At 45.1% G+C, this 26,703-nt stretch overlaps 3 protein-coding genes across 5 annotated transcripts in view; 1 reads left to right on the top strand and 2 right to left on the bottom strand.

Moving 5' to 3' along the window:
• Positions 1-724: 724 nt before the first annotated feature.
• Positions 725-10,562, bottom strand: LOC134441347 (androgen-dependent TFPI-regulating protein). 2 transcript variants are annotated; one of them, XM_063191618.1, is made up of 6 exons: positions 9,522-10,562; positions 7,567-7,683; positions 5,740-5,841; positions 2,251-2,366; positions 1,880-2,031; positions 725-958 (listed from the first exon to the last, which is right to left on the bottom strand). In XM_063191618.1, the coding sequence occupies exons 1-6, from the start codon at positions 9,672-9,674 to the stop codon at positions 927-929; spliced, it is 672 nt and encodes a 223-aa protein (XP_063047688.1). In that variant the 5' UTR covers positions 9,675-10,562; the 3' UTR covers positions 725-926. The 2 variants fall into 2 exon arrangements, with proteins under 2 accessions (XP_063047688.1, XP_063047687.1); XM_063191617.1 differs by lacking the exon at positions 725-958 and having other exon boundaries at positions 1,548-2,031.
• A 137-nt stretch (positions 10,563-10,699) lies between these two features.
• Positions 10,700-23,624, bottom strand: fam83ha (family with sequence similarity 83 member Ha). 2 transcript variants are annotated; one of them, XM_063191615.1, is made up of 7 exons: positions 23,384-23,624; positions 22,372-22,832; positions 21,144-21,311; positions 20,025-20,149; positions 16,413-18,414; positions 13,054-16,224; positions 10,700-12,786 (listed from the first exon to the last, which is right to left on the bottom strand). In XM_063191615.1, the coding sequence occupies exons 2-7, from the start codon at positions 22,822-22,824 to the stop codon at positions 12,778-12,780; spliced, it is 5,928 nt and encodes a 1,975-aa protein (XP_063047685.1). In that variant the 5' UTR covers positions 22,825-22,832; positions 23,384-23,624; the 3' UTR covers positions 10,700-12,777. The 2 variants fall into 2 exon arrangements, with proteins under 2 accessions (XP_063047685.1, XP_063047686.1); XM_063191616.1 differs by having other exon boundaries at positions 13,054-16,221.
• A 544-nt stretch (positions 23,625-24,168) lies between these two features.
• The window catches only part of LOC134441071 (IQ motif and ankyrin repeat domain-containing protein 1-like), a 22,462-nt gene continuing 19,927 nt past the window's right edge, over positions 24,169-26,703 (top strand). Inside the window, exons 1-2 of the mRNA XM_063191263.1 lie at positions 24,169-24,403; positions 24,637-24,753. Of these exons, the coding sequence (XP_063047333.1) occupies positions 24,331-24,403; positions 24,637-24,753 (190 nt within the window). The 5' untranslated portion in view covers positions 24,169-24,330. The remainder of the gene's footprint in view (positions 24,404-24,636; positions 24,754-26,703) is intronic.

Here is a 26,703-nt window from a genome sequence, read left to right as displayed (position 1 = left end):
CATTTTGCTTTGCGAAGCTTTTGCCAGGTGTTTCGTCCAGCGTCACAAATGTCACATCAGCCGGTCGTTGGTCTGCTTTTGCATTTGCGGCACCTGTTTCAGGACTTCCTTCAGTCTTTGATAGGCGATCACCCAGTAAGGATTCCAGGGCAGAAATCCGTTGTTCCAGCAGTATCCATTTTTTGGACTGTCGTTGTCGCATTTTGTTATTGTTTCAGCTCGGCAATTGTTTTGACTTCTAGGTTCTCTTGTGAAAAACACTAATGTATGAATAAAATCCTCTGTTGTTCTTCTCTAAACTTGTTAAAAACTGTGTATATGGCAAATAAAATCCAAGATATAGTGTGAAAAGAAAGTAAAGAAATTGAAGTTAGGCAGGAGCAAAGCAGAAAAGCGACCTACTCGCTTGAGTAGGAGGAGTAGAGCCAATGTGCAAAGTACAAAGACACAGCGTGAGAAAAGACGAGAGGGTTTTCTATGAAAGATTTATTGATTTTTTTTAACTTATTCTGGATGTTCCGTGACTTTCGGCCCCAGGCCTCTGTCAAATGTAGGATCATGTTTTATTACATTTAAAGGCCATGTTTGTATTCCTGCTTTATTCCTAGTTGTCACACAACAATTGTATTTGTATTCGCTTTCTCACAGCTGCATTTGTAGCCTATGCATTTGTTTATACTGACGGCAACATAATGTAAAAATGGTTGACATGTGATAAGGAAAATCATAATCACAAGACTTTATTCTGATATACCTTTGGTAGTATCCTTTACAGCTCTTGGTCTTTTTGCATTGTTAATTGCTCAACAGAAATAATAACATTCACAGTAATAGGGCCTACTTAAGCAATTCATGTGGAAAACGTAGGGGCACCAACATCAGCACATGGTCAGCTTTAATAAATATCCCAGAGAGAAACCTCCTCTTCATGCCTTCCTCTTGGCCTTTTGTTTTTTTCCTGAGAAAGTTTGAAGAGATAAAGAAAGAGAGAGAGAGAGAAAGATAGAGGAGAGTGGAGAGAACCAGATCCCAGCTCATTACTCCAATAAAGGTGCGCATTGTGAACAAGCCAAGAGCTGATAGAGCCTACTATCCCATAGCTGTCCGCACTGCTGTACCATAGAAGATGAAGTGTTAATTCAACACATACAGTAGAGTCAATTTAACATCTTCTAGAACGTGGTTCTCAGCATTTTTTTTAACACCCCCTTGACCGCATCTGGGGTGAATTAAAAGCAACGAAGTAGCTAATGTAGTAAGCAACTTTGCTTTCGAGAATTTCAAGTCAAGTCAAGTTTATTGTCAATTTCTTTACATGCACTGGTCATACAAAGAATTTGAAATTGCGTTTCTTGCTCTCCCATGCAGACATAGACTAATCTAGGTAAGGACATAGACAGTATAGAGTACTGTCTGTGTCTATACTGTCTATGTCCTTACCTAGATTAGTCTATGTCTGCATGGGAGAGCAAGAAACGCAATTTCAAATTCTTTGTATGACCAGTGCATGTAAAGAAATTGACAATAAACTTGACTTGACTTGAATTTCTCGAAAGCAAAGTTGCTTACTACATTAGCTACTTCGTTGCTTTCAATGCATTTTCCCATTGGCAACTACCGAAGTTGCTAACAGGCTAACAACTTCCCTTTTGAGAAACTCACCCCAGAAGTCTCAGAGTACTCCATAAGTGTTGAATTAGCATTGCATTTTTGGCTGTGTGTGTTTTCACTGTTTTACCTCTGTTTTAGACCCTCTGTATCTCCCACCCATTCCCTGCCTTCTCCCGTAATTGCAGGCAAATATGCCCATAGCCGACTACATTATTTAAGAAGTAATTCTAAATGAATGGTCTGGCCTGTCGGGCTACTGTGCACCTACCCCAAAGCCGGTTGTTCATGGTCTGGCCCATCAGGTAGAGCAGAGTCACCACGGTCATGTTGACAAAGAAGAAGGCGATGAGTCCAGCCTGACTGAAGTAGTTGAGGAGGGGATACACCCAGATACCCACACTCAGGTACACCCAGATCACCCTGGGGAAACATTGAAGGCCAATTAGGCAGCAACAGCCACTCATATCAGAGAAAATATAGACTACTCAGCTGTAATCTTACTATTTTTCGATCATACTCCTTAAGCTCCTTTAGATAAAATTGTTGTCATAAATCTGTTATAAATGTCATTGGTTTGGTGAGAGTAAGGTTATAGCAAAGGTTCTGTGCAAAGGGATCCGGTTAACCAAAGGGACCTACCAGCTTAAGTAAGCCAGCCCTACGACGCCCAGTGCGGTCATGCCCGTCTTGATCTTTGGATAGGAGTGAGGCTGCAGCAGCATCTCTCCCAGCAGGATTGGAAACACAATGGTGTGCTGTAGAAAACACATGTAATGTCACCCCAAACCATCATTATAGGCCCATTATTACTTTGCAGTACAAAATGAAGTGTTCATTCAGAACATGCCGGTAGTCAATTTAACAGCTTCAAGATTGTATTTGGTCCCAGAGTACTCAATAGGGTTGAATTAACATTGTGTTTTTTACTGCGTTTTTTCACGGGTTTTACCTGTATTTTAGACCTACCGGTACTGTATCTTGCACCCCTTTTACACAGTACATTTTGCGGTGTTGGTTCAACACTTAAAGAGTTCATTTATGTCCAAATAAGGTCAAATCAACCCTCAAAGTGTTGAATGAACACTGCAGAATTTGCTGTGTACATTGTGCACTATATAATAATACCAAAAGATTTGAGTTCTAATGGAGAAGTCCTCAACTAAACTCTTTGTATAACCTGTGAATGAGAACCTTCAAAGATACACCACATTACATTACATCAGACTTTTTGTATGAGTTTTAATAGAAGATGACTCTAGGCTCACGAAAGAGACATCACAGCACGCTTAGTGTTTCCCACAATGAAAACAGTCTGACGTGACGTCAGAAAGTGTTCTCGCAAGTGATGCAATTCAAATACTAATACTTTGGGAGTGAGAACAAGGTTGTGAGATTAAATGGATTAGAGTGGGAAACACCGCGGGTTCCCAGAGGGACAGCTTACAGTAAATGTGTTTGCTTTCATTGACCAACACATCAGGTGACTAAAACTTTCCATTTAATGATGACGTAACGGTCAGTGTGCAGGACACATTTTGGGACCCAGAGACTGGTTCTTTGCCTTGTTGGCTGGCTTCACGTCCCCATACCTAGCCACACACCCTGACCCTGAGCACGGGGGCTCCGCAAGGTTGTGTTCTCAGCCCCCTGCTGTTCACGCTGCTGACACACGACTGCACAACGACCCACAGCACTAACCATCTAGTGAAGTTTGCGGATGATACAACACTGGTGGGCCTCATCACCAAGGGCGATGAGACTCACTACAGAGAAGAAGTAGACCTGCTGGCCAGATGGTGCAAAGACAACCACCTCCTGCTGAATGTCAACAAGACCAAGGAGATTGTTGTCAACTTCCAAAGGGTCCAAAAACAACTGCCACCACTGACCATCGACGGCGATGCTGTGGAGAGAGTGAGCAGCACCAAGTTCCTTGGAGTGCACATCAGCGACGACCTCTCTTGGACCACCAACACTACATCACTGGCGAAGAAGGCCCATCAGCGTCTCTACTTCCTGCGCAAACTAAAGAAGGCAAGTGCTACACCCTCCATCATGACAACATTCTACAGAGGAACCATAGAGAGCGTCGTGTCCAACTGCATCACAGTGTGGGGAGGAAGCTGCACGGAGAAAAACAGGAAGACACTCCAGCGTGTTGTGAACACAGCGAAGAAGATCATTGGAGTACCACTCCCCTCCCTGCAGGACATTTACACCACACGCCTCACCCGGAAAGCACTGATGATCATCAAAGACACAAGCCACCCTGCACACAAACTGTTCAGCCTCCTGCCCTCTGGAAAGAGGTACAGGCGCCTCCGTTCCCGTACCACCCGGCTGGCGAGCAGCACAATGCACCAAGCGATCAAGATGCTGAACACTCAACCCACTCTCCCTCCACTGTCAGCCTCTAGCCAGCAAGGCCACTGACAACAACCCCCCCCCCCCCCCCCCACTGTCAGCCTCTAGCCAGCAAGGCCACTGACAACCCCCCCCCCATCCCCCACCACCATATCTGCGACTGAACATTCCACCTGCACTACTATACTTGTGACTGAACTTTCAACCTGCACTAACTCAAAACATGCGCACACACACACACACACACACACACACACACACACACACACAAGCACACTGCACTTTCTGCACTAAACCCAAACATACACACACTGACACACACACACACACACACACACACACACACACACACACACACACACACACACACACACACACACACACACACACACACACACACACACACACCCACACACAGACACACGAACACACACACAAGACGCACACCGCACCTTCTACCTGCACACACACAGAGACACACACACACACACACACACACACACACACACACACACACACACACACACACACACACACACACACACACACACACACACACACACACACACACACACTGCTGCTGGTGTACTTGACAGACCTTTTTATATTTATTTTCTTCAAAATGCTACTATTACCATGTCAGAACGCTATAAAGGACTTTTTTTAGGAAAAGCACAAAAACACAACAAATACCTCTTACTGTATGTCCTCTACAAGTCTTCTGTTGTCCAGTCTTGCACTTTAAATGTCTGTATGAGCACTGTCTATGTCCATACTGTCTTAAGTCCATGTATAAGTACTGTCTATGTCTATACTGTCTATGTCCTTACCTTAATTAGTCTATGTCTGTATGGGAAAGCAAGAAATGTAATTTCAAATTCTTTGTATGACCAGTGCATGTAAAGAAATTGACAATAAAACCTACTTGACTTGACTTGATTAAATCACTTTACTTTGTAAGCCAGGCATTTCCACCTTCCCATGTTGTTTAACACATGGGATTGCTCTTTGTTATTGCCATGAGCATAGAGTAAGAGCCTGCCCTGGTTCAAAGAGGGCATTGTAAACACACGCAGGCCTATCTAATGAGCAGGTCTGTAGGGTGTTTCATCACGAGCAGAGTGACCGTTGCTTGGTTCAAAAGAGGGCTTTGTTAACATGTGTGTCTGATTTGTAGATCTGTAACTTTGTCATGGGTTCAAACTATGGTGCAAAAGAAAGCTTTGTCAACATGCCCACAACTAATGTGGAGATCTGCGAGGTATACTTTGCCGTGGGTTCGGACTATGGTAAGCAGGCCTGGACTGGAATACAGGTCATTTCCAGGTGGGCGGACAGTCCTCAGAGGCCAACGCTATTGGCTTTTTTGTATTTCTGTAGCCTCTTACTGAACTGCAGATGGGCCAGTACATGGGCCTATTCACTCTTTGCTGAAAACTCTCACCTACATCATAACAACAAGCTATGACTGCAGACAGTCTTAAGTAACCAATTACAGTAAGATTTGGTATTACCAATTTGGTGACAATAAGGTTATAACAAAGGCTTTGCGCTGAGGGGTTAAGAGACTGGCTCAAAATTTAGAGGAGGCCGTGCAAAAATACCCGGGCCTCTTTTTGGTCTATGCCCAGCCCCGATGACATGTCCAGAAGAGGACATTTTAAAACGTATGACTCTAAGGCAAAGCGTGGTTCAAAAGAAGTCATTGTAACCATGTGTGCCTAACTGTGCAGATCTGTAAGGTATGTCTTCATGAGTACAGACCATAGCGTGGTTCATCCAGGGAGGGAAGAAGGCGTCTAGGGAGGCAGGGTACACCAGCTGGCGGTCGTACGCGAAGATGGACCAGAACATCACCACTACAAACTGAGAAGAGAAGAGAAGAGAAGAGAAGAGAAGAGAAGAGAAGAGAAGAGAAGAGAAGAGAAGAGAAGAGAAGAGAAGAGAAGAGAAGAGAAGAGAAGAGAAGGCATAGCGTTTACTATGTCAGCACACACAATTAACAAGTAGCCTATTCATCAAGCAGGACGTCACCACTAGAAACAGAACAATCTGAGGTTACATTGTGACATATTTACAACACACACAATGACAAGAAACCAAACATCACTACAACTACAAACTGCACAGGCAGAACAAAGTGTTTAGTATGTCATATCTACAACACACAAAACGAATACAAGTTTTTAAGAAATAAGTCTGATTTAATTTAGCTGAAATTTCACTGGCTAAAAAAGACAGCTCAAAACATGCTTTGATGAGGGTAAATTCATTTCCTGTAGTCACCAGCAGGGGACAAGATAGAGCTGCATATACATTAACCCTCTGAGGTCTAAGGCCTTTCAGAGGCGTTTAGGCTGCTTGCACCACCCTGACATTTTCAAGTAATTTTATTTCATACACATATATTTGGAACCGGGAAGGTCTGAGGTTTCTAATGGTGTGACTTATATGTTTCAATGATAAAAACTCACAGAGTTACAGATTTGTTTTTGGAGACAGGTTGCCCTCTGAAGGGCACTCGGACCTCAGAGGGTTAAGGTTGCTCGGAACAACATGCTCAGTAGGCTTATCTAGAAAGATCAGGAAGCGCGCTCAACACCTTGTCTTCTTATACTTTACACTGGGTGCTTAACTTCGTCAATGAATGAACTCAAATCTCAAAAGTAAGTGAATAAAGAAGCACTCATCAGATTTCTTTCTGGAAATCGCCATTTCACACTGAAGAAGGGTGTAAGCCCGAAACGTCTGTGATGTGAGGCGATTAAAAATGAAAAAAGAAATCTGATGAGTGCTTCTTTATTCACTTTCTTTTCAGTAGGCTTATCTCCCATTTGACTAACAATGTATTTTTAGTGAAATAATGAAATCCATAATAGGCACTTGAACTTGAGCTAGTTTTTGTCTTTATAAAGGCGTATCACCCAAATCTGTGATAAAAGTTCACTTTACATAGTATAGTTTACAGTGCAAATGTTTAACACTGTATATTGACAAAAGCCGAACTACCGGAAGAGCAAGATCTCGCAGTGGATTACACCTGAGGCAGCTGAGCTGAACTTAATGGGGAGATGCATCTGTATGACCCTTTCTCTATACATCACTTTCCTGACAAGAAAAATGAATTGGCAGAGATGTCAGTTTCCTACGCAGTACGCAGGCTACCTGTCCTGACTTGTGCATATGATTGTGTGTGTGTGTTTGTGCACAGCGCAATATTCGCTATGCACACACACATGCAGGCACGCATGCACGCACGCACACACATTCATATGCATTCATACAGTATATGCATGCTATTGGCTATTGTTACTTGTAGTGTGTGTGTGTGTGTGTGTGTGTGTGTGTGTGTGTGTGTGTGTGTGTGTGTGTGTGTGTGTGTGTGTGTGTGTGTGTGTGTGTGTGTGTGTGTGTGTGTGTATGTGTGTGTGAGTGTGCATATGCTGTGCATTGTAAAAGCAAAGGTATACGCGCGTCCATGTGTGCGTGTGCGTGTGCATGTGTGTCTGCGTCTGTGTCTGTGTGTGTGCGCGTGCAATGCATGCAAGCTTGCAGGTGTGTGTCAGGCACGCTGTCCTCCTCTATACTCACCATGCCCACAGGGAAGACGTAGACGGAGAAGAGCAGGTCCCTGGCCACTCTCAGCAGCTTCCCTGAAGACTTCTGGTCCTGCACCGATGCCAGGCCAAAATACACCATCTGCAGGATCTGGAAGGAGACCACATGTACTTGCTTTCAGTGGAACTGTACTGAATAATGCAACATCATTTTATAAATAAATAAAATAGAAAACTCTACTCTCCACTCTGTTAACCTGCCATTTGAAAACAATAGTCAGAGAATGAGAGTATGCAATTCAAATGTAGGGGGTGCTACTTCGTTGACTTTGACATGGCTTTTTGATGGCGGACTTTTTGGTGGTAATATAAACCTGGACCTTGTAGGAGGAATGACGCAGAAGCCATTGTTTTCCCCTGTGGTTTAGTTTTCTTTTTCTTAATCCTTTCGCTACGCCACCAAGCCTGACTTCATTTTGCACGCACGCACGCACGCTTGCGCGCACACACACACACACACACACACACACACACACACACACACACACACACACACACACACACACACACACACACACACACACACACACACACACACACACACACACACACACACACACACACACACACACACAGGTGGTCGCTCCCCCACTACTCAGTCTTATGTAACATGATTAGGTCATGTGCAAGTCGTTCACGACTCCCCGCTCGTGCTTTGGCCTGTGGCATTCTGAGCATGTGCAAAAGGCAACCAGGGCATAATAGGAAATCCACAATTCAGTTGCTGGCTAACCCCATAGCTCAGAGCCTGTGTTATAACTTTATTGTCACCAAAATGGTCATGACCAAATCTTAAACGGTTACTTAAGACTCTCTGCATTGACATATCAATGTTGTTATGAGTTGAGAGTTTTCCTCAAAGAGTAAATAGACCCGTCGACAGAGCCAACTGCATTAACAGGCTACAGTCTGCACATCCAGGGTTTTGTGCTCCCACTTGTTTCATTTTTACATGACATTTTGGGCCAATGGACCCCTCTTCTGAAGAGTCCTGGTGGAATGTGACTTTCTCATCTTTTATAAATGTACCACTGTGATTGGAGTGCAAGCACACACACACACACACACACACACACACACACACACACACACACACACACACACACACACACACACACACACACACGCACACGCACATGCACACGCACACACGCACACACACATGCACACACACACTCTTCTCCCTCTAGACTACATTTTCTTCCAGTGGTTTGGACATTCATGACTTTTACTATTTTCAACACAAAGATAAGCACTCTTCTCTCTCTCCACTCCTCCACTAGAACCATAAATGGACATGAGCGAGCCGAGCTCTTGTGGACAGGGATTCAGATCCGGAATCCAGCCTGTGCTGTTTGTCATCCCGACCTCATCTCTCTCTCTCTCGCTCTCTCGCTCTCTCTCTCTCTCTCTTTCTCTCTCGCTCTCTCGCTCTCTCTCTCTCTCTCTTTCTCTCTCTCTCAGTGACTTAGCATCCCACTCTGGACCGTCTTGGCAGAAGAAGCCTGGCCTTGGCCTGGGCTCAAATGGCTAAGGCACTGTACTGCATCGCCAGGGATCTGGGTTCGATTCCAGCCTATAGGGACATTTCTCAATCTTCCCCATCTCTCTCTCGCTCTCTCTCTGCTGACCATTTGATGTACCCCCTCTACTACCATATCAAATAATAAAGGCACATAAAAAAAACAACTTGTTGAAGAAAATGGGGTATTTCCAGGGCACACCATACAGAAAATGCCACACACACACACACACACGCGCGCGCTCGCGCGCGCACACACACACACACACACACACACACACACACACACACACACACACACACACACACACACACACACACACACACACACACACAGACACACACAAACACAAACACAAACACAAATCACACACAAAAGCCACTCCAGCATAAGCATGTCCTCCTACCAGGTTGAGGAAGGTGAGGTATTTCCAGGGCCCGCCGTAGGGGAATATGCCAGGCGGGGGCTCCTCATCTCCCTTGGCATACAGCGACTTGATGACGAAGGCGTACCAGCTGAACGCAGCCAGGTGAAAGACCTTCTGGACACTTCCACTCATGATTGTTTAGTCTTTCAGTACAAGTCTTGTAGTCCAGTAGTATAGTCTTGCTCCCTTGTGTCTCCTGGGTGAACTCTGAACTTCAACCTGAGCTCCACGCCTCTCTACTGTGTATGCACTCCGACCAGGCAGCTCCAACAGGTCTGTGTGGCTCACTAACTAGAAGTGACATGCAATGAAGTGGCAGGGAGGGGATGGAGGGGTGGAGAAGGGTCTTGGGAAAGGAGTATGCGGTGGAAAATCCTTTTATTTGAAGATTAGCATGATGTGCTGTACGCTAATTATGAGCTGGGTAGGGGAGCGCAGGGTGCAGTCGGACACAAAGGCCTCTCTGTGCTGCCTGATGTAAGCTGCTGTGCTTTTTTTTGTTTTCCGTTCTTTGCGTAAGCTTTTTTCGGGCAGACTTTGAGTGTGCTATTCTGTGTGCACAGTAAGCTTTGAATTTAAGATTGAGTAAATAAGCCCCATGATATTTATAGCTCCACTATTGTTTTACAAACCGGTTAGGGAACACATTTAAAGCAACAGAACATTTTTTTTAGAATAATGTTAAAATAAGGTTTCCAAATTTGCTTCAGAGGTTCAGCAATTTGTAACAGTCCACTTTAGGCTTTCCCCTCTCTCCATAGGCCATAACTGCATGTTTTGAGAAGCAGGCCCTTTCTTGAATAAGGGGCAATTTGTTGAGAAACCCGAGGATAAAAACGATTAAGTGTTGCTTTAATCTGACTGAGACAATGTATAGTTACAGTATGTCCGTCTCAGATATTTGCAACAATAGCCTACAAACTTAGTCCAGAGCAGAAAAATATGAACCCCTTGACACACAGTCAATTATAACCTTACTGTCACCAATAGTGACCAAATCGTAACCTGTTAAAGCGACTTGGTAATGTCATAGCAATGTTGTTAGGATACAGTTTAGTGTTTTCAGCAGAGTGATGGGCCAATGTGCAGTAGGCCTAAATCTACAGTGGCATTTAAGTGACACAGATTCACAGATTCATTCCATGTTTGTTTTTTATTCATGTACATGGTATTCATCCCATAAACCTTTCTCATATATACAAATGGAATTTTATAAATATACACCTTAATCATACTACATTGTGTTCGATACCAAAGCTGGTAGAGATGCATTTGATTTTCAACAGATACAAAAAAGAAGAAAATAAAAGGGAATGTTGTGTAAATGCAGGGAATGGGTAAAGTGGCAGTGGTAATGTAATGTAACAGTAGAAAGATACTTGCTCACAGACATTCAGATGTGAGTGTGCTCTTTTGCATGTGCCGTAAACTACAATTGTTCATGAGTGCTTTTTTGTTTCATTTGGTCTTTGTGTACGATAGCATCTGTGTGTCACAGAAACTGTGGTTTACAGAAAAAGCCAGAAAAAATATAGTAAGTGGCAATTGAGTGGGTTGAGAGGGATAAAGTTGAGCAGGGGTGGTGCTTAGTTGTCATTGGGGGCATTAGTCCATTTAAATTTTGTAATCGTAAAGGGGGCATTGGCAGGCTTAGGATGAGGTGCAGGGGGTGTTTGCGCAAAAAAGGTTGAGAACCACAGTTCTACATCCATGTCATTCTCACTGCAAATCCATCTGTTTGTTCACCTCTATTGACATTTCCATATAAACTCCACTGACAGGTTTGGACTGACACTGGCTTTGTGTTGAATTTTGAGGAAAAATAATAATAAAAAAGAATCACCAGGTGCACAAATATCTCATGGATGTAACGCTACTGTGAGTCAGTCAGGGACATCTGCCGTACAATTCTTCATAAATTGGTAGAATGGGTGAGAAACTTTGGCAGAGATGGTTGGAAAGGAAAAACATTGAGTGTGGAGTGCAATGGTTTTATGGTAAACACCATGCTTGTGGGCTGCCCTTGATGTACAGTAGCCAATAGGAAGAGCCTACAGGGTCGCCGCGGCTACAGAGCTGGCTCTCCACTTCCATCCATGGAGGTGATAGCCAGCTCTACTGTCCATGGCTCTTCAGGTGATGGAAAACCACTTTCAAACCATCACCTGTTCAATATGTTGCACCTTGGAACTTTTAGATTTGCCAGGAATGATTTAAAAAAAGAACAAACAACAGCTTCAAAATACTTGCAATTTGAACACAAAGCACAATGGCACATCAATATTGCTTTTGAACAGCTGTTGTCACTTCGGTGTTGCTATTGATTGATAAGGGACTGTTCGTTATTTATTGTCGGGGGTCTTCGGAAGATTTCTCCCCTTGGTTGTCAAATTTTGCATGACCCTCCCCTGAATTATAGCAAAAGGGGGAGGTGTTACATTGAAACATATGCAGACATTGAAATGGTGTTTCCACTTTAGATTAAAAAAATATTGATATGGACATCAAAAACTAAATGGCATGACACTTCCCTCCCCGTCAATGAATAACGAACAGTCCATAGTGTCATATTTGATTTGCTACCTCAATGCTGGTGCTGAGAGAGATCAATTTGCGTCTGTCCCACTACCTCTCACCATCCCATTATGTGCAATACCTACGTAATTCATGGTGTAATATCATCATCCACAGCCTCCACACATAGCCCACTATTTACAGTGCCCTTGGATACACTCACTTTGATTCTATAATACACAGGAGACTGTTAACACTATGCAAATAAATGACAACAAATGTGTTGAGAATAATGTCCTGTATGCACGTCCTTGGGCGTCAGACATGTCCTCTGGTCAGTTGACAGTCAGGTGAAAAAGGAAAAAAAAACATTTTGTATGTGTACTGTTAAAAAATAACACTGCAGCTCCAATCACTAAAATACAAAACCACATCTCAAGACAAGATTCCAGTGTTGCTTTTCTTCATCAATACTCCAAGCAACAAGCAACCACATTCGTTTCCAGTGCAGAGTCATCACATTAACACAACGCCCCTGTGTTCTTTCCCACAACATACTAGATCACCCTTTCCAACCCCATGCTGGACGTCCTCGTAACTATCCGGGTGCTCTTTCTTCCAAAACGACCCATCCTCTCTGCTTCCTGACTTCATGACGCCTGCTTCGAGGAGGTACTTGTCTTCTCCTCTGCATCCCTCTCTTGTCATTGTCCTTCAAAAACTAAAGTGCCTGTGACAAAATAAACACAGTTACACACTGTTATTACACACAAGTTAAACACGGTTAATTCAATATTTGATTTGTAATCTTATATGTTCCTTAAGGACACTGTCAGGACAAATAACACTGACACAAACACTGCCAAATCCTATTAAGACACAGCCTCTGCTTTAAGTTGGTTGTCACCCTAAATGTTGATGCTTATTATTGTACTATTAATAGTATTAGTAATAGTAGTGTTGCCAAACTGCATCGTGCTTGGACTGCCTTCCTCACCTCAAAGCGGCTGTAAACTCTCCTTTCTTTTCTCTTGCTCTCCATGGCAGTGATCAACCTGTCGCGCTCGTTCTTGGTCATGTGTGACTCCCAGTTCTGGAACCTGCTGCCAGTGGTCCTCTTGCCCTTCTCGTTTGCGCCCTTCTCTGCCTCCTCCTCTTTGGCATCGTCAGTGCTTGGCGCCGGCGTTAAGTTCTGCTTGGCGGCTTGGCGGCTCTGGCTGTTGGCCGATATCTGCTCCAGCAGGACCTTGGTGTCGTCTCGCAGGTTGCTGCAGGATATCACGTTGGCCGTGGAGGACTGGTACCGGCTGGCAGGTGAAGTGCTTTTCGCCCGCTCCTCAGCGGCAGACGTTTGGTCTTCCGACTCCTCCAATGACGGTGAGGTCACAGGATCTTTGATTTGGGATGTAGCACCACTGAGATCCTCTCTCTGGGTTTCCTCAGATGTCTTGGCTGTGTCTGCTGAGGCATGTCCACTCACTTGGACTTCTTTGGTATCACTACTGTTATTGACACTCTGCCGCTCAGTCACACCATTATCAATGACGCTGGCATAGCTACCCGAGCCATCTGCAGCCGAGACTGGTTCTACTACAGAGGGTTGTACGTTAGGGCTAAAACCTCCAGAGACAGTCAGGACAGGAGATAAAGGTGCCTCCGTTGCACTTTCTTGACCGGTGGCTGTTGTGAGTGTATCTGACCCAGGACTCACTGGTAAAGCTGATGGTATTGACACTGGGCTGGTGGGGGGTATGAATGTTTCAGCAGCTGTGGGGAAGAAGCTTTTGTCAGTTTTGGTAGCGTCTGAAAGTGAACTAGCCACCCCTGTCTTCAGATCACGGGGGCTGGTAGGAAATGCCTTGGGGCTTAAGCAAGCCTCCCTTTCAGCCGGATTTGGAAAGTGGCCAGCCTCAGATGTTTCAGGAATGTTTGACAGACCAGAATGCTCTTTTGAAAGGTCAGATACTGGACTGTCTTGTTTTTGGGGAGATAAAGTTCCTTTAGATACAGGAAATGGACTAGTTGCTGCTGGGTCATTGGTCACAGAGGAGGAGCGAGCTTCTGCTGAGGTGACACTTGCTGTTGGATTAGCTTGATTTGGAGAGGACAAAGGAGATAAGCTAGTGTTAGCATGACCAGACGTGTCCTTGGCAACAACTGCTGGAGTTGTTGAGGTATCCTTGTGTGGGCTCTGAGGGCTAGAGGGCACTGAACCCTTTCTTCTTCTTTTTGAGCCTTTCCTTTCTAATTTGGGGGTCAGGGCAGGAGATTTGGTGGGTGATTTGCTCTCTGTTGGGAATGTCACGTCCGTTGGAGAAGACTTTACTGGGGAGGACACAAATGAAAACACTGAGTCTGTGTTTGTGGTTTCAGGAGTGCTGGCAGCTGGACTTTTCCCAGTACTGTCCTTGCTCTGTAGGCTACTAGTGGTATCCTGTAACTGTGTGTTTTTTTTCCTCAAACACGAGGGTGATTTGAGCTTTGTTGGTGAAACCTCCGGTGTGGTAGGGCTCTTTTTAGCGCTGTTCTTGCGCCGTAGGCCACTTTTGACAGATGCTGAAGCAGAGCTTGTATCAGTAACTGTGACAGCAGAGGGAGATTTGGGTTCTGTTGGGGAATACAGGGATGTTGGCCTAGCTTTCATTGGGGAAGAAGAAACTGAGCTGCAGTCAGTGTTAAGTGCTGCATGATTGCTAGCCACTGGGCTTGTTGGGGTTATTCCAGAGCAAACGTTGCTTTTAGCTGGAAGTGACTGTACTGGGGACTCCACAGCTATCGAAGTTGGCCTCGCTGGGGAGGAGCTATCTGCTGATTCGGAGCCAGTTTTCATGGAACAATTGGCAGCATTTTTCCCTGGACTTGTGACTTCTGTCTTAGTGGCTGGGCATTCCTTTTTAGTTTTGGCAGTGCTTGATTCACAACTGGGTGTCAGTGGATTGGAAGGATATGAAGTGCCAGTTGGAGACTTTGTGAGGGCGGAGTTTGGATTTGAGTATTTAACTGTCTGTGAAAGGGGGCCAGCCGCTGAGGTACCGTCTGCTTCGGTTGATTTCAAAGGTGCACAAGTCCTTGAAGGTGACGGCTGTTTGGCTGCACTTTGATCAGACTTAATCTCTGTCGGAGAGGTCGACTGAGGTGAAACACATTTCATGAAGGTGGGCTGTGGAGATGCAGGTGAAGTAAGTTCAATGGCTGATTTAGACTCTTTCTGAGCCGCTGATAATGGGCTGAACTCAGTTGGGGTTGGAGTGCTAGGGGAGTTGGGAGCTGTCGTGAAACTCTCTGTTCCTGAGCTCCCATCTGTGTTTGCAGTTTCATAATCTGGGCTGCCAATGCGGTTTGGAGCAGGCTTGTCTTTGAAGCTGCTTCGGCGTAGGGATGAAACATTGCCCTCTTTTGTAGAGGTGTCCTTCAGTTCGTCTGGCTCTTCAGACATTTCGCCCGTAGCAGTTTCAGCATCTTTGGCTGCCGCCTGCCCTGCTTTGCGTTGAGCAGCTAACTCCCTGAATAACCGCAGTCTGCAGTAGGGGTCCGATAGATCCAACATGGCCGTGCTTCTCTGAAGAACTTTGTTCTGGAACTCAACGGGGCAGGTTTTGTCTCCCAGTGTGAATGAGGCCTGTCTTTTATATGATGTGTCCCCAAGCTTTGCTTCAGGTGCTCCCTGACATGTCTCTTGTGCAGAACCTTGGTGACTTGCTTCTGCTGCCGGGGTTCCGGTTGCAGCACAGTCTTCAGGTGTTTTAAGCTCTTTGTCCTGAGAGCCAGGATCAACTGCTGCAGATGATGGTTCACCATCTTGACCCAGATAGTCCGGGATACTCCTTCTCCGAGCTCCTTGCTGCTCTGACCGTGACCGGAAGAGAAGGGAGTTCCTCAGTCTTGAGGCGTGTTGCAGAGTGGGTTTGGGTCGCATTTCCACAAGCTCTTCTTTTTTGGTTCCACTTGACTCCGCCGTCCCTGTACTCGCCACGTGCGCAGCTTCCCCAGATGAGATGACGTCAGGCGTGTCTTTGGTTGCCGCCACTGTTTTTTCGGCAGCTGCTGCTGCTGCAGAGAGGCCAGGCAGAACAGGTTTGATGCTCGATGGTGACTCAGTCTTGATGTCTGAAGGTATGGCTGTGCCCTCCTCTTTGGCAGGCTTAGTGGCTGGATCAAGTGGCTTCTGCTTTAAAAAAGAGAGAGAGAAGTTATAAAATGGAACTAGCTCAGCAAGTTTATTTAATGACCTACAAACAGCAATAGACGCTGTGTCAACATGCTTTCCTATAGCATAAAGAGAAATACAAAACGTTGTATGCCCCCTGTGAAGGAGGATTTTTTTTTATACAAGTCATTTAGAGCAAGTAGTGTTACCTTGACATTTGGCCCAAGACTCGCGTCCTTAGCGACAGCAGGCTCTTGTAACCTCTTTTGCTCAATCTTTTCAGCATCTGTCGCGATTTGTGGAAGTACACCATGAGCTTGGCCTGCTGTGGTATCCTCGGACGTGATATCCTCCACGGCACTCAACGTTTCCACTGACTTTGAATCTGACACATGCAGTGTAATGATGGGAACCTTATCCTTTGTAGCTTTGAATGGCTGTGAGTCAGTTCCCCCAGGCTGATCTGTTGGCTTGCGTGAGGTGTCGGAGGTCTGTTGCTTCTGTCCCGTGGCCTTGTGGCTTGTGTCAAGGGCGCTGCTTCCTGTTTTACCCAGCTCTGTGTGGGGCTTCTCTGCGGCTTCCTCGGCCGACTTCGCCATGGCTTCAGCTTTGCGCTGGGCAGCCAGCTGTTTGAAGAACATCAGCCTGCTGTCAGCGTCGTCCACGTCCAACATGAATGACGCCGATCGCTGTAGTTGGCTGAGAGCAAGTTCAGGAGGCTTCAGTTCCTCCCCAACTACAGTCGCCTCAGATTGCTGTTTCAAAAGCGTCTTCTCAGAACTTTTCTCCTGAGGCTCAGGTTTGTACTCTTCTTTAGGTTTGGCCAAATCGAAGAGAGATCTGTGCTTCTCTGTGTTCGAACTGAAGAGAAGGGAGTTCCTCAGCCTTGATGCTCTTTGAAGGGGGGGATTCGCTTTCTTACGAAGAAGGTCCTCGTTCGCATCTGCTTCTTGCTTGTCTGCTCCATCCCCAGCCCTTTTGTCCTCTGGGATGGTGGATGATTCTGAGGTGCCTGACATGGCATCTATTTGCACAGACGGATGGTTTTTCATATCATCCGTCTGAACTTGCCTCTTCTGTCGTGAGGGGAGGAAAGCAGAGGGCATCCTGGGCGGTTTTCTGAGACCCATTTTAGGGTCTAGCGGGTCAAGATCATACTCCTGAGAAGAGAAAGGTGAATCGTCTCCCACATCCAACCCCTGGTCCTCTGAAGGAGAATCGTCATACGCACTGAGGTACGACAGAATCCTCCAGTCTCGCAGTCCTTTCTTAGCTTCATCGTCCTTTGGCTTGCGTTCCCCACCTCCCTGTTCCATGAAGAGTCGGTTGGCCTCGTGAGGGCTGGGTGATGTTGGGGAGGGCTGGCAGGCGTATGACTGGCCTGAACGTTGTCTCCTGCGACTCGACGTGTACGGACCTTCTGGCACCGGCAAATTCTCTAGTCCTGCCCCCGGCCCAAGACCCGGCCCCATGTCAGCAGAGGGCTGCGATTGTAAAAACTTGAGCATGTGGTCGTAATTGTCCACTTGCTCCATGGGTGGACCAGGTGGACCGGGTGGACCACCCGGTTCTGAAAGCTGGTCCGAGTGCTGGTGCCTCTGTCTGTATTTCCCAAAGAGGTCGTAAGTGGGTTCCCGGCCAGTCCTTTCACACTGATACTGGTCCCTGTGCGAGTGAGTGCTCTGCGTCTCCAAAGCGTCCATGCTCTGCCTTTCCTTGTGCATCAGGTACTGCTGATAGAAGGCGCCAGCTCCAGAGCTCGCTTCACCATATGCTTGAAAACAGGGCATGCCTCTGTCCAGAGCACCGGGTCTGTGGTGCTGGTGTAGAGGAGGGGGGAAGATATTGGGCTGAGGAGAAGGGTAGAGACTGGGGTGCTGAGGAGGGAAGCCATGGGGCTGTGTGGGGAAACACCCCGGGGCAGAGTCCCTTCGTAGTAAAGGAAATCCTCTGGCGTCCACCTCCGTCTGGCCGGCGTAGGGATTCCCAGGCCAGTCCAGGCCCGGCTTGACCCCGGGGAACGATGGCTGGTACGGTTTCTGCAGCTCGGGCATGGAGCTGTACTTCTGGATGGCCATCGGGACGCCTTCCATGACGAGCGGTTCCGACTGCGCGTACAGGATCCGGAACTCCTCGTCGAAGGTGATCACGAGCTGGCCGAGGAACAGGTGTGCCATGCAGCGGTGGAGCTTCTCATACGACCACATGAAGCTGCAACACAGCAGAAGGAGAAAACAATCAGTCAATCAATCAATCAAACAATATATCAGTATTGTTTAATAATACATTTTTACATAATACATCTTTATTATGAATGATATGCTATTATATATAAATAAATAACAGCAAATATATCACCGGTTTCATGTTGAAATGTATAACATGGCATCCCCACTATCAAACACATGGGCCATTCAAAAAGTATTTCATTTTGCACTATTGCAGTGGTATGGGTTTTATGATCATATCACAACTTCTCACCCCAGTCTCAAAACGGACATAAACAGCACTAATACTACAGCAATATCCCACACTTGGCAGCACAAAAGCCCCATCCTGACAGTGCCAAGGCAGGAGAGAGAGCACAGTAAATGTTTCAGAGTTCATTCCACACTTGGAGAGTAGGACCAAATAGAAGAGTGTCACATTGGCCTCTGTAAGTGATACATTAACACTGTACTGTTCTCTGCTGTGCATGGAAGGTGTGGCAGACTGTCTCCACGAGCTAAGACAGACACATGCCCACACTTGGAGATTTGGTTAGACTTAAAACTTAACCTTTACAGTCAGTACTTGGTGAATTCAAACAGCCGTCATTTTGCATGCCCACACTTGTGGGTGTCAAACTGCTATAGAAGAGGGTATTAAAAGTGTTGTGTGTGATGCACAATAACTCATGATGTATAGCTTGACTTGAATGCACTTCAAATCTGACGTTGTCAATAAAGGCATCTGTGCTGACCTTTCTTCCAACAACAATAACAATGTTGGAAGTGGAAAACAAAAGTTGGCCAAGTCTATATAATGTGGAAAAGTACATCAGCCTATAACTACATTACATTACACATGTTTACCTACACTCACACTTTTTTGTTTTTATTCCAACAAGACTTACATTCACATCACAGGGTATTGGTGTAACAATCCCTGGAGGAATACTAAATCCCTACCCATTTGGCTACGATTGCCCCTAGCCCCACTAACTAGTCCAAAACTGACACAAAAAAATCTAAAATGAGGCAAAACTTCAAATCTTATGTCAACTTGTTAGCAATAAAAAGAAATGTACACCTTATGGACCAGAAACTAGTCTAAATGTCACATTGCCGGTGGCAAAATACTTAAACAACAGAGAGACCTCCAAGAGCCTGCAAGACATGTTCAACGTAAATACTTTCCCACAGAACACAGCTACCGGTCCTGGCAGCCAGGTAAATTATTGTAGGACACACACACACACACACACACACACACACACACACACACACACACACACACACACACACACACACACACACACACACACACACACACACTAACAGAGAGAGAGAGAGAGAGAGAGAGAGAGAGAGAGAGAGAGAGAGAGAGAAAGAGAGAGAGAGAGATAGAGAGAGAGCAGCAACACTGATTAACAGTATTGATTCAAGTAAGAGTAACAATCAGTCGCCTACAGATGCCACTTAAAAAAACACATTTCACATTTGAAGTACACAAAGTTTCAAGTCAGAGCAGCAACTCTGTTGCCTCAGGCAGAAAGCAACCCAGGTGTAGAGTACACACATGGCTAGGCTACGGTTCAGGTTAGAGCAGCGAGAGCTCACCTGTAGTTGCCGCCTAAAACAGCTCGGCTGTCGATGAGTAGGAAGCGGTTCATCATTTGCCCCTGGATGGACTTCCCCGTACGGCAACGGTAAGTGCTGCCCGCCACTGTCCTCACACGCATACACTGGAGTGGAAAAAATCATAATAAAAATAATCAGAACAGACTGAGGAGGATCAGATCAGAATCAGGGGGATGGGTAATGACACACAAAGAAGAATATGACTTCATTATGTTTAAATTTCTATTGAGACATTCATAGGGAATTAATCTACAGATATTGTTTGCACACTGCTGTGTTAATCATAGAAAAACTATTAACGGTTTTCATTATTATTATTCCCTTTGAGACTTTAAGCAAGAGGTTAAATTGTGTTTTTTTGCACACTGTTTTTGCATTTTTTGCACACTGTTTGCACACATCACACAAATACAGATCGGTTTTCCAGCAGATTACAAACTCTGAGTCCTGCTGCCATCTCTTCCACAGTGGCTTTTTGTACACTAGGTGGCAACAATGCACTCAGTTGGAAAGACACATACTCTCTATGAATCTTGGCAACTTTTCCCTCCACTTGTATTCAGGCTATGTGACATTTATATCTTATCTTTGTAGGCTTAAAATATGTCGCACACTAGCTACGCACTTCTGACAACAAGATTACTGTGAAAGTCAAGGTGAACTGGCAGGGAGGGCTAAGATTATAAGTCTACACACAATGGGTAAACAAATGATGCACCCATAGTGGGTAAACAAATGACACAAAGGCTAAAAATACAATTGCAAGACGAACATGGATGACGTTCACACACAGTGGTGGATGGGAATCGGTGGCAGAAATTTGTAACACCATCATCAATGAGACACATCACGTCTTTATATTCAACACACAAGTCTGAGCAGTAAGCAGGGCCGAATTAAGATAGCCCAGGGACCCTAAACTACAGGTAATTAGGTCTGCCAACTACAAGAGGAGCATTAACAAGAGATGGATTTTCCAATATCGCATCTGCAATTCAGCTAGATTGTTTCACCCCTTTGACCAATCAGGGGGCCCCTGGCTGCAGCCATATCCAGCCTGTGCATTAATCTGGCCTTGACATAGTAAACATCACTCACTTTGATTTGTTCCAGGTTGACTCTGCAGTTGGCGACCATGTTGGTGAAGTGATGGGCGTTCTGCTGGTCCAGGATGATGTAAACGGCCACGTTACGCATGGTAGCAGCCTCTAGCAGCTCAGCAAATATGTCCACATCCGTGAAGATGTCCATGGCTATGGCGACCACCTGCAAGTACAGAGCAATAATAAATTGCAGTGTTTCCCATATACACAGACCATAATGTGGTGCAGTACCACAGAATAAAAACGGAGCACCACGAATTGAGCATCAGCCGCTAAATGCCTGTCAATGGGAATGGTACACAAATTACACTTTGCATTGGCTTAATGTTTTTGGACTGTAGCAGCATTTAATGCTACTTTGTCTGTGGGAAATCCTGAATTGGTTCATTTCATATGAGACATAGAAACCGGAAACCCACACTGTAAATTCTGCAAGACTCTCCTCTGTGTTGAATGAATACAGTGTATTTAATGTACACTCAGTTGAAACAATAAATCACTGAGGATGTCTAATTCTGCATTAATACCCTGAAATGTGGGTGATTAGTGTATATGGAACAAATAATTCATTAATGCACACTGTGTGAAAAGGCAGTGATAAACTCAGAGATGATTCAAGTAAGCACTGTGTGTGGGACGGAAATTACAGGGCAACAATCCAGACATAGGCCTAAACACTGTGTAATTACCGCCACAATGACAGGAATTCTTACCCAACCTTTGTCATTATATAAAAAACATTATAGATGATAATTAAAAAACACATTGAAGAGAACATTTGATATGGTATCAGAGACGGTTTAAATGCAGAATTTTAGAATAGAATAGAGAATCTTTGATGGTATTCTCTGAGGAGTACCAACTGCCAGCACCAAAGTCTTGAGACTTGAATTCCAGTGTATCATATTTAATAACAGGCCTGCACAATATTCATATCATCCGTGTGTGCGATTATCGCTCTAGATCTGTGCTGCTGAACTCATGTGAATTGTTCTAGATCTGTGCTGAATTCAAGTTTACGCGCAGCCTTTAGGCCTAGGCCTACTTATTTTCCTGAAAGCGCAAAAGACTGACACACTGGGATGAACCAACGAGGACCATGACTCAAGCAAGCCAATAATAAATTAAAATGATCCCAACTGGATTAGATTTCATGGTATCATATCCTTTAATAACTCAGATTCATATTCAGATTCATATAAGGGCAAAATGTGGACACTCACTAGTTGTGCGTCTTTGATCAGCCTGCGCGCCTGGGTCTTGATGCTGGGCATGGCCGGGTCAGGGGGGTTGACGAATGTAGTGATCTCCGTCGGCCCAAAAAAGTGCATAGGTTGGGGCCAGCCCAGGTCCAGGCTCGGGGCATCGGTATCCGAATGCATGGGCCAGTACGTATCCGAAGAGCCCTCGCCTGACGCGCCATCTCCCTCGCCGGTCGCGCCCGGTGGTTTATCCGCGTGTTGAGGGTTTTGCACATGGTTTTGAATATGCTCAATTTCCAGCCTGGAGAGAAAATCCACAACGTCTGCCGACTTCAAGAACTCCAGATAGCCCTCCAGGTCATTTTCCACCAAAGCATCGATGGCCATGCGATACTCCTCTCGGTAATGAGGGTGTAGGTAGTTGGGATCCAGGGGGTTATCCCCTGCCGAGGAGCACTGGGATCGCCGAGCCATGGTGCGTCCTGGGTAGGTATAGAGGAAAAACAGTCGGTGCAAGCTTAGGCCTACCTGAAAATCATTGTTAAAATGTAGATGGCAGTTGTGCCTCTAACACAGACTGAACCTAAACATGTTTCATCTAAACGCAGACTAAATTTGATGGCATCTTATTCAGTTTTAACTGTGTCATTCGCGTCGTCTCTCCTCGTGGCATCAAACAGGATTCTAAAGTTGCAGTCAAGAAGTTGCATGTAGCCCATAACTCGGAGCAAAACGGTTTGCCTGGTGTTGTTTGCCAAGCATTTCCATTCTCAAATCTATGTCAGAGGGTGTGGCAACGCCATTCGTAAAAAAGAACGACATTCAGACTAATTTCAAAATATCTTATTTAGTGTACAGATGTTGCCTACGACCTAGACTAGCCATTGATTGAATAGGTCTATCTCAAATAGGCAGTAAAGCATTAATTGTCTTCGGAGACAACAGCCATGGCTAGGCTACCCACTTGCCTCACTGGATAGACATTGAGCAACTCCTCGGAAGTTAGGGAAAGAAGTTAAACCTTGGGACTTACCAGCTGTTGAAACGACTGTGTTTTCCCCTGCTCACACAGATTTGTTATTGTAGGCCTAATGTCATATTAGCTGACCCGGTACATCAACGCGCTATTGCTGTTTCGAATACGGGCTGCCCTGTGAAACAATGTTACATCTCTGCGCCGGCAGAACCAGTTTCTTGTCGTGTTGGTTGCTTTTCCAGGGCGAGCGAAAGAAGAGAAGCCTAGTTATGAAAAAAGCTGCATCGCTGTCCTGTGAGTTGGTTGCCCCGCCCAGTTTCAGAAAACCAACCAAGAATGTTGTGCGCGCTGCGCGGAACAGCAAAGAACTGTCATTCCATTGACAGATCCTTTCTGAACTCACGTGCAAAGGTAAATCCACTCAGTGTCATGCTTGCACCAGTGTAAACATCCCAGTTATCAGTGTATGTTAGACTACTCGAAAACAAACAATGACGACCTCAAGCAAAACATGTTTTAAAATGTATTTATTTATTTTCCATTTTTGCCAATGTAGGCTGATGCCTGCCTGTGCAGTGGGATGCAGTGGGCGGATGTCACTGACAAAAGTCACTTCTGAGCATTGCGCACCTTCTGATTGGGCTATTGGCCAATGCATAGACCCTATCTCTGGTAGGCTTATAGCACCAGCATTAGGCTATTATTATTAGGCTATTTGCAATGTGGGAATGGGGGGAAACATGCATCCTAATCATGAGGCGGCCTATCAGTGATAGTCATCGAATGGACATTTCAGAATGTAGGCCTACCTTCACCTGGTTCAGTCGTTACCATGGAGATCAACACGCGTTGAGGAAGTGAAGGGAAAACGAACACAATGGCATTTCACACCCAGCTTTCCACCGTGTTTGAATTATATTTCATTATTTTATAGACACGTGTTTTAACGAGTTAATAACCAAATTAGACAGCGTTTTTAAAATTGTGTCTCTGACTGAGACAACATGAGCTCCCGCAATGCAAAACAACCTGCAGGTAAAGCTGCGGGAAAATCACCTGTGAAGTCCGGCAAAGCAGGTAGGCCTATGCTCGGCTGGTTTTAAAAGGCAGGCAACGCAAAATGCTGTGATAGCCTACTGTAACAGCTGAAGTTATCCATGCAGTCGAGGTCAAGGAGAAACTGACTTTTGCTGTGTGTGTGTGTGTGTGTGTGTGTGTGTGTGTGTGTGTGTGTGTGTGTGTGTCTGTCTGTCTGTCTGTCTGTCTGTCTGTCTGTCTGTCTGTCTGTATGTCTGTCTTGCCATTTTTAGGCCCAAATGCTCCCCAGCAGAAAAAACCTGGGGCATCAGCACCTGTCCAGCCTAAGGGGAAAGTGGTCAAGTCAAACCCTACAGCACAATCAAAGAATGCAGAGGCACCAACGACCAGTAAGGCCAGTTGGGATAAAGGGACATTTTTGTCACTTAAGTGATTTATTGTAAAATTCCTGTGTTGCATTTTTAGAATTGACATAGTAGTAGGTTATGTGGTTAAAGGTGCTCTAATATTTTTAGCGACAATGGGAGTTGGAATTTCCCAGGTGGGCTTTCACTTTCACTTGTAGTACCAGAGTTAGCCTCTACAGTCCCTGGCAGGACATAAAGCATTAAAAACATATGATTATACACATAAATACAATGAACAAATTACTCACATGGACAGTCATTTGCACCCCCCCCCCCCCACACACACACACACAAACACACATAAACACAAAAACCATTCTGTCAGCACCATAAATCAGTGGTTACAATTTTGACTGTTTTTAGAGAACATTTTAGCTGTTACTTAAAGCCCCGATGGAGAGACAGCTCACCTGACAGTGCATTCCATTGTGTAGTGGTTATGCAATTTCAGAGGTCACTCACTTGTGTGTTGTTGTGTTGTGGATCATAGATGCATTTTATGGGTGGGTGGGGTGTGTGCACACAGAATACCAGAGATTGTGTCCTTTTTAGAGGTTTGGCTGGCTGCTTGTAAAAGGGCCCTTGTAAAGGATCAAGGACATGATGTTTGAAAAGCTGTTTCTGAAGAATATGGAGAGCTGTTCCGTTTACGGTTGAAAACATAGATGTAGCAGTGTCAGAACATCAGGACACCAGCCAAGAAATTGCGGTCTTCTGTGAGGCAGCAGTGTTGCGTTTTTTTCTTCTTCTTCTTAATGTGACATTTTGATGCAGGTGGGATCGCTGGCATTCCGACTCATTGCTCAAAAACAAAAAGAAAAAGAAAAATGTAGCTACAGTACGTCACAACATGATTCCTATGAAATTACCAAGAGTCTTAAGTAACAGACTTGGTCATTGCCACTTTGGAAACAAGACACGGCATGAAAGGTTTAACGTGAAATTTACTTTAGAAACCTGCGTGGGAGACACACATTCAGTACTTGTACATGTACTTCCAGGCTCTAGTAGGATCCTCACATTAATAAAAGGCAGTTCCTGCCTTTTCTGTGCTCCACGTAGTCTATCCCAGACACACTTAGAGGAGGCCAGCAAGGCCAACAGGGGAGTCACAGGAAATGATGTCATACAGGACTAACTGAAGCACAGGCATGAGAACAATCTGGCTTTGTTGCGGTACACGCTGCCAACAGATGAGAGGAGTTGTCGGACTGACTCGTGGGCCAGAGCTCGGCGGATCCAAAAACATAAACGCTGACCTTTTACAAATGCCAGAGCTATGAGTTGTTTGTCAAAGGTGTCGCCCCATCCCTAGTCCCTCTCCCCTACTTCCACTCCATGTTTCATAGTTCAGGCTCTTACTGCAGTACAGTAGTTCAATTCAGGCAAAAGCTATGAATGTGTTTGTACTTCAGAAGGAGTCACTCCTTGTATAATCTGTGGTTAGTTGACTGGTTGGACATCACTATTGAAATACATATAGCACAATAGCTAGGCAAGTTGACCCTTTTTTACAGCATAACCTTATTATTGTCGACCATGTCTTAATGTGTTACCTAAGACTCTCTGCAAATTTTATAGCAATGCTGTCATGATGTGGTTAAGCTTTTTCGGCCAACAGTGAGTGGGATTGTTGGTGGTGATCCAATGTGTGTGAAAGGGCTAGAGCATCGAGAGGCCAGCTTTACTTTTCCAGTAAATTTCATGCAAAAAGGCAACTGAATGTACTTCACATAGATCTAAACGACAGAATGTTGTCATAAACAGAGTTGTATGAAGTAGACATACTGAAGAAGATGTAATTACAACACCGCTGGTATGATATTACATGGTTTTAACTTTGCAATTGTAATTACATCTGTAAGAGTACTTCTACTTTACTTTATCTACAACAGGTCTTAAAAACATAAGAATTGAACAGATTAAAAAAGG

The sequence above is a fragment of the Engraulis encrasicolus genome, chromosome 24 (assembly GCF_034702125.1).
Source record: "Engraulis encrasicolus isolate BLACKSEA-1 chromosome 24, IST_EnEncr_1.0, whole genome shotgun sequence".
Taxonomy (NCBI): Eukaryota; Metazoa; Chordata; class Actinopteri; order Clupeiformes; family Engraulidae; genus Engraulis; species Engraulis encrasicolus.
This window is presented reverse-complemented; position numbering and strand designations above follow the sequence as displayed.